Source organism: Polistes canadensis, unplaced genomic scaffold (assembly GCF_001313835.1).
Source record: "Polistes canadensis isolate GaletaPanama2010 unplaced genomic scaffold, ASM131383v1 scaffold_320, whole genome shotgun sequence".
NCBI classification, from domain to species: Eukaryota; Metazoa; Arthropoda; class Insecta; order Hymenoptera; family Vespidae; genus Polistes; species Polistes canadensis.
Genome location: NW_014569867.1, coordinates 136,672 through 144,979, shown reverse-complemented (window position 1 = coordinate 144,979; position 8,308 = coordinate 136,672). Strand labels below are relative to the sequence as shown.

Here is an 8,308-nt window from a genome sequence, read left to right as displayed (position 1 = left end):
AATATATATTTATATACTTACATAAATATATATTTATATACTTTTACAAATATTTATTTACATAAATATATATTTATATACATGTACCCATACAAATATATATTCATATATATATATATATACTTGTAACCAGGTATATAAATAAATATATAAATATTAAAATCGATGTATAGATAATATACTAACCGTCTTTGAGCATTTGCCGGAGTTCCTTGGTCCTTTGAAAATTGATTTCCTCTAGGAGTTGTTCCAGCATCGTCGGCGGTCTTGCAAGGCCGGATGACGAGCTGCCCGCCAAACTCGCCATGGCCTTCTACGGTTTTTTTTTCCTGGTATTTCGTCGTCTTCGTCGTTTTTTACCTTCTTCTTTATCCTTATATATTCTAACTAGAAATAGTAATCCTATTTTCTATCTTTAACGTTCTCTTCCTTGTCGTGGTCTCACAAACTTCTTCACTGCATTGATGTTCCCCTCCTATTACCTGTCAACAACGATGATTCTTTGCAGTCACTCTCTTTCTCTCTCTCTTCCTCTTTATATTTGCACGTATATTCGTCTAGGGGAAAACGAACGATAGGATTCGTCGAGAATCACTCGTTCGACCAATCGTCGTCGTCTTTCCTTTACATTCCATTCCTTTTCTTATACTAAAAACACTATTCAACTTGCATACCTATCTTTCAGTTTGTCATAGCACAAATGTTTTTCTATATTTTTTCTTTTACTTTTTGTTTTTTTATTTTGACCATCTACGTTTAGTTTCTTTCTTTTCTTTCTTTAATTTGAGTTTTATTATTTCCCACGATTAGTCGTTAAACAATTTTGGTCAGTAATATTTTTCATTGATAAATCGATCGTTAAAATTGCATCGTAGGAAAAATATAAAAAATAAAAGACAACTGCGAGACAACTTCTACGTTGAACGTGAATTTAATGATTGAAGTATTACGACCGACACACTCGAACGGCGCCGGTCGTCGATAATCTCGCGTCTGCGTTTTCGATGTTCTCGTTTCGTTAAAGTTACGCGCGAAATTTTAAATGATTTTAATCATGCTCGATACGATTTATTTTTCCTTAAGTTTAATTTGTCTAAATTAGATACACTTTTATATTTTTTGTTCAATTTATTTTCTTTTTTCTTTTCGGTAATTGCATGAAAATTCATAACAGAAATTTGTTTTTTTGTTTCTTGTTATATATTTCTATTCGTAATCGTCTTATTGGATCGATAAATCATCGGAATATAATGAACATAACAATTACTAATTTTGTTTATTACAATTTATCAATGTTGCACAATATGCAACACGAAGCATCATTTTAAAAGATTAGTTTGTTAAAACGTTACTCGTGAATATTGATATATCGTTTACAACTTGGTATTATTTTGTTGAACGTGATTTTACTTCAGGCAAGATATCGCGACCTAAAACTGACCCTAACAAGTAGTCGATAATGTTTTTAGATCACGTCAAAAGTGTCTCTCATGTTTACGCGCTCGTTATAATCCAATATAATCGAATACATATGATATACATAATTTTCATATTATTTTATTGCACAAAGCTGAGTTCAATTAAAAAAACAAATATATTAAAATTTAATTACGATATACAAAGAATACAAAGTTATGAATATTTTTTTTTTTTTTTTTTTTTTTTAAATTGATCTCATTAAATAATTTTCTTTTCAATGATCAGACAATATTCTTGTTTTTTGAGATTTCAATGGTTTTATGTTTAAACGGGATGTTTTAAAAATGATTGAAAAATTTTTAAATGATGAGTAATTTAGTTTATTGATATTTTTTTTCTTAGTATAGATAGAAATGATCGAGAGACGGAGATTTTTTGAACCGCGAGCGCTGACTTTCCAGATCTCAGATAGTCTCTGCATCCAGTTAGTCATTCCGTTTAGTCGTGAACCATCCTTCTCTCGTTTCGCTTAAACGAACTCGTCTTATAGTAAACTCGTCGCGAGAGTACATTCTGAAAGGTACGTAAGCGTATGTTATTTTGCAAAGGAAAAAAAAAGAAAAAAAAAAAAACAGAAAATTCTAACTACGATCGATCGTGCATTGGCGTAAAATCAATTAAGATTACAAATGTTTTCAATCATTTTTTTTTATTTTTACTTCTAATTAAAACGATACAAAAATAATTCGACTAATATTTGACACACTAATTTTACACTTGTAAAATTATGCTGGAAAATGAAAATAACGATTAGAAAAATTGATAAAAATCGATACTTTATTAATGTTCATTTTCCGAGAACAAAATACAAATAATTCGACAAATGTTTGACAATTTTTTATTACACTTGTAAAATTATGTTGCAGAATGAAAATAACAATAAGAAAAATTAACAAAAATCGAAACTATATTAATGTGTTCATTTTCCGAGAGAAAAATAAGATATATTATTTGAGAAAATTTTCTATTCCCACGTCAATTTGTTCTAGACTGTAATATCACTTGCGTAATGGTTTAGATCGGACCGTTACCCGTTTCAATTTTGGCCGGGGGGGTCAGAACACCCCGAAGCGATAGAAGTGTATACGCGTGAAAGGACGAACACCATAAAAGAACTGAAGTTTCTAACGATTCCGTTAATTCGTGCTTGATTATTTCACGGTTTACATCCAACGACGAAAAATTTTATATCAAATAAAACTTGTTTAATCTATCGTAAGTTTTGTGAAGTCTATGATTTTTTTATTAAATAATAAAATAATATTTGATCTGTCTCGACAAATGTTTTCGATTGGTTTTAATTAAAAATATAAAAAAAGAAATAGAATTACGAGTTAGAGTTTTGAAAAGTAAAATGAATCATTGAAATTCGAAGAATTTTTCATTTATTCGTTGAGATCTATCGAAATGGAATTGCGATCTAATTAAGAAAAAGAAAGGAAAATAAGAAAGTCAAATTAAAAGTAACTCGATTACGGATAAAAACATAGAAAAAGTCGAGCAAACGAGGGTGAGATAACGTGTCCAGCCTTCGCTTATACGTTTTTCTTTCTTTTTATGGATATAATTAACTACTTTAGATATTTTCCTTCGAACTAAAACGTGTCGCGAAAAAAAGGGAGACGAAAATGTCTATAAAATAGTTTTGTTTTTTTTTTTTTTTACAACAGGGAAAGTATTTTCCTAGTTTTAAGATAGGAACGGATTACGTATAACCAGTTTTACACATCATAACACATAGAACAAATACACAGATTAATTTTAACAAACGTAATTCATTTATCATTTTCATTTATCTTATCTTCATTCATTCATTTTTATTCAAATATAATTAATTAATTAATTAGAAATATTGTTCTGAAATATAATTTATTAAATTATTAGAAATATAATATTGAAACACGTAAAACGCATTATTCAGGGGCATCGCGAGTAAAGTTTTGCAATTTCCGGATCACGATATCTTGTCTTGTCTTGTCTTATCTCTTCTGCCTTCCCTCTCTTTTCCTCTATTCTATTTTCTCTTATTCTATCTATCCCTTTCTATCGGTCTATCCATCTGAAATTATCTCTCTCTCTCTCTATCCCCATATCTCGGTTTCTAGCGTTCTAGAAACCTAAACCTACGTATGTATGTTCGAAGTAACAGATCTTGAAAGTAAGTCGTTCTGACAAGATCGTTCTGACTCTTGGAATCCCAACCTAGTTCCCAGATCCACGCATAATCGAATAATTTCCAGTTGAAGTATATTACATTTATGACAATGACACTCGCCAACGCGTATCATATAATTATCTCGTCAGTTCGAGTCTTCCATTATGATTTAAATAACAAAACATTCATATGCATACATTTTCCTAAATATAAACTCATACATATATGCGAAATAAATATAATATATTAATTGTTTTTTCTTGTAAACAACAAGAACAACAAGATTCGATGTTATTTTGAATATTTATTTGCGTGTTCTTCCTCATCAATTATTATTAGGAAATAAATATAATTATAAGCAATATATTATATTTGCATAAACATATACATGTTTATGATATGTTAATATTTGATCTCATCTATGATTAAGAAACAAATATAATTATAATTTGATGAATACACATAGATATTTGTAATAAATTAATATCTAATTATTATATAGATAAAACATTATTTCACAAGAAATATTTAATAAATATCGTGTCAATAGGAAAAAGAATAAGATTCGAAGATGTTATTCTTTATGTTGGTGGCGTGTTTCGCTACCATGACTCAAGCAGGATGTCCTATGAGGCCAACAACAGGCCAAACTTCCGCTGGGAGGACACCAGGAGATGGTGGATATAGAATACTTATCAGTGGGACTTCCGATAAGTACATCCCTGATGCAGTTTACACAATTAGTCTCCGAGGTATATGATAATATTTGATATTTTAGTACTTAAAACAATTATTTATCATATTCATTTTCGAACGTGTAGATATTTGTTTTTAATTTTAGGATCTAGAACCCACGAACGTCTTCAACAATTCACACGTTTCACACTTTCCGTCCATTCACAATACGCCCCAAACAATCCAACAGTTCGTGTAGGTTACTTTCAATTATTTTCCGATGCTTTGACAACTTTCAATGAAGATTGCATCAACACCATCTCGGAAGCTACGGATTATCCGAAATCCGAAGTAATTAAAATTTAATCATCTTCCCCCCCCCCTGGGGTTTTACTTATCAAACTACTTTTTTGTTTACTTCTTTTTGTCTTTTTAAGTTAGAGAAAAGATGAGTCTTTTATAAATTGGCTTTCAGCCAACTGTCCATTCTTTTAGTAAGACAGTTAAACTTTTTGCCTTTGGAATAGATCCAAGTTATGTGGAAAGCACCACCGACTGGATCAGGTTGTGTCATCTTTACTGCTATGATCTTGGAAAATAATGTAAGGTGGTATGCCGAGGATGAAGGTCTGACAAAGACCTTCTGCGAAATGACTCCTAAAGAAGTTGAACTATTAAGCGAGGATAAATGTTGTGCTTGCGACGAAGCTAAATATTCTGTAAGCAGAATTTACAATAAATTACACAAATATATTTAATAATATATATTTCATTAATATTTATTATAATAATAATACTGGAAAGCATATATATATATATTTATATAAATAATTTGTTAATAATTATATTTATAAAGCTTACCTTCGAAGGCATTTGGTCGAACCTGACACATCCGAAAGATTTTCCATTCTCGGCATGGTTAACTCACTTCAGTGATCTGATCGGTGCATCCCATGAGACAGAGTTTTCATTTTGGGGTAGAGATCATATAGCTACAGATGGTTTTAGGCAACTCGCCGAATGGGGTTCAGCATCGGGCGTAGAAAATGAGTTAAGAAGTCAAGCTGTTAAATTGAGAACACTTATCAAGGCTGCTGGTCTTTGGTATCCAAATGTAAACACTAATACCAGTACGAGTTTTAGGCAAGTTGATTATTTTCATTAATCCAATATATATTTTGTGTGTGTTTCGAGAGTACAAAATTTATTACAATTAATTAATCAATCAGGGTAGACAGAAAACATCCTCTTCTGTCATTAGCTTCAATGTTCGGGCCCTCACCTGATTGGGTAGTTGGTGTAAGTAAATTAAATCTTTGCCAGAAGGATTGTACTTGGACGAAAAGTATGATAGTTGATCTTTATCCATGGGATGCTGGCACGGATAATGGTATTTCTTACATGTCCCCAAATTCCGAGACCAAGCCGAGAGAAAAAATGAAACCAATCACAACTTCCTATCCGGAAGACCCTAGATCACCGTTTTATGATCCAACGGGTAGACCCATGCTACCATTAGCAAGATTGTATCTCAACAGAGATAAAATTATTCAACGTGGTTGCGATGAGGAAATACTTCAACGACAAGTGCAAGAATTAGAGGTTGCTGAAAATAACGAGGACACTTCAAAACGTATTTATTTCATTATATTATATCACTAAAGTATGAAAAGAAAAATCATTTATAAATTAATAATAAAATCATTTATTTGTATTATTTATTATACAAAAGCCGAATGTCAAACGACGGATTACTCGGCATGGTCACCGTGTTCAGTCAGCTGTGGCAAAGGATTAAGAATGCGTACGAGGGAATACAGGATGCCAGAAAAAGCAAAGATGTTTAACTGCAACAGACAACTCGTTTCTAAGGAGATGTGTGTGGCTAATTTAGCCGAGTGTCCGTGAGTTTATATTTTCATTGTTTTTTTCTTTTTTTTCTTATTTAAAAAAATCTTGTTTGGTAAGAAATTAATCCGACGATCAACGGGAATCACTTTAAGTGTCGTTTAAATTTTTTAGTGGCGAAGAGGAAGATGATAATGATACTATATTAATACAAAATAGTACTGTATGCGAGACCACTGATTGGAGTGAATGGTCAGAATGTTCTTCGTCGTGTGGCATTGGTATTAAAATGAAAACCAGACAGTTCAAGGATCCTATGGGTCGTAAACGTTGTCCACTTGTTTCTCTGGTTGAAAAAGATAAATGTATGGAACCACCATGTATAACTACGGAAACAATTGATCCCGATTGTAAAGTATGTATTTTTTGTTGTTGTTAATTACATTGAAATTGTTCGTAATGTTTTAATGTAAATTATAAATAGAAGTATGTCTAGGTTACCGAATGGTCTGATTGGTCACCGTGTAGTGCATCCTGTGGAAAAGGTGTTAAATTAAGAACGAGATTGTTATTAGTAGAACCAACGATGCAAAAACATTGTTCATCGCGTGTCGAATTGTTGCAACAACGGCATTGTCTTATTCAAGCTGATTGCACCTTTGATATGGCAACAGCTAAAGGTAAGAAATAATAATAAGGTCTAACGAAAGAGAACGTTAAATAACATTTAATCTTAATTGTATGGTAATTTCAAGTTGTCTGTATGGAGAATTCTGACCCTGGTCCTTGTAGAGGATATTTCAAAAGATGGGCTTTCGATCCACGCAAATTAACGTGCGTTTCATTCGGTTATGGGGGTTGCCGCGGTAACAGGAATAATTTCTTAACATTTGAAGAGTGTAATCAAACTTGTGATATAGTAAGTTAACGATAATCAAATAATTCAGTATTTTCATTCAAATGTTTGAATATAATATTAATTTTAATTTAGGTACGAGCTATATTATCTGGAGAAAATCCAAAACAAACAGCGGATATTATTCAACCACGTGATAAATTATCGAATTTAACACCTGTCGATTGTGAACTTTCTAATTGGTCTCCTTGGTCAGAGTGCAGTGTCACTTGTGGTACAGGACGAGTCGTTAGTTATCGTACTATCAAGGTATAATATTTAAATAGTATAATTTGTGTTGGTATTATGACAGTAGACTAATTCAAAAACAATTTTTGAAAAAATATTTATCGTATTATTTAATTTATAATAAATACATAAATGAATGTAGAATAATTTATTCGAATTTTTGTAACTTAGTTCACTGTCATAATTATATCGGTACAATTAATAAATTAAATAAAAATTATTATATTTTTTTTTTTAATAGCGCAAAGCTGAGAACGGTGGCCGAGCATGTCCGAAAAAATTGCAAAAACGATCTAGATGTCAATTGGCACCATGCAATTAAAATGATAAGAGATGAATTTTGATAGGAAAGATAAGTAAAGATTATTAAAGCAAAATAATGATTACACAATATCTTAAGTCTGAGATCGAATATTTTTACAAATGTTTAAGTAATGCACGATGAAATGAAAAAAGATAGTCGTGCGTATTTTTTTTTTTTTTTATCTTTTTCTTTTTTCTTTTTTTTGACAACATGACAGGTATACAACACTCTGATGTATCAGAATAAACGATATTTTATTAGTGGTCATATTCGTATTGGTTGATCGATCCTTCTACTTTCCATCGAGATACGTTCGAAAATGATATATCAATATTATATAATCCAACAATACATTCTGTAATTCATATTGTCCATCAGATATTAATTATTATCTTTTGTAATTGTTTTGTTAATAATAATGAAATATATTAAAACACAGGATGAATTGATTGACACAAAACTTTCTAATTCTACTTGTAAATCAATTGTTAATTTTGGAACATTTTCCTATCATTTAAAATGACTTTGTTTTTTTTTATTCATCGCATAAAAATACATAAACATCGGTATGTATTGACAATGATATTAAATTATCCGATAACGCAATGAAAAAAAAAAAATAAATGATACATAAAATTAATTATATTCTTTTGATGAACATTTAAAAATGATGTTTCCGAGAGTTGACTTCTAAAATTCTTTT

General features: G+C 30.7%; 2 protein-coding genes across 4 annotated transcripts in view; one reads left to right on the top strand and one right to left on the bottom strand.

Moving 5' to 3' along the window:
* LOC106791570 (uncharacterized protein KIAA0930 homolog) overlaps window positions 1-973 on the bottom strand; it is a 9,832-nt gene extending 8,859 nt beyond the window's left edge. For 2 of the 3 annotated variants that reach the window (XM_014757266.1, XM_014757267.1), the window contains exons 1-2: window positions 675-973; window positions 187-482 (exon numbers count right to left, since the gene is read on the bottom strand). In XM_014757266.1, the coding sequence (XP_014612752.1) occupies window positions 187-307 (121 nt within the window). In that variant the 5' untranslated portion in view covers window positions 308-482; window positions 675-973. The remainder of the gene's footprint in view (window positions 1-186; window positions 483-674) is intronic. The other variant, XM_014757268.1, reaches the window with a different exon arrangement.
* A 922-nt stretch (window positions 974-1,895) lies between these two features.
* Window positions 1,896-7,870, top strand: LOC106791575 (spondin-1). Its single transcript, XM_014757282.1, has 12 exons — window positions 1,896-1,999; window positions 4,185-4,386; window positions 4,476-4,660; window positions 4,837-5,028; window positions 5,166-5,452; window positions 5,539-5,942; window positions 6,042-6,213; window positions 6,332-6,572; window positions 6,654-6,837; window positions 6,913-7,076; window positions 7,149-7,322; window positions 7,543-7,870. Exons 2-12 carry the CDS (start codon window positions 4,206-4,208, stop codon window positions 7,621-7,623), a joined length of 2,265 nt encoding a protein of 754 aa, XP_014612768.1. The 5' UTR covers window positions 1,896-1,999; window positions 4,185-4,205; the 3' UTR covers window positions 7,624-7,870.
* Window positions 7,871-8,308: the final 438 nt, after the last annotated feature.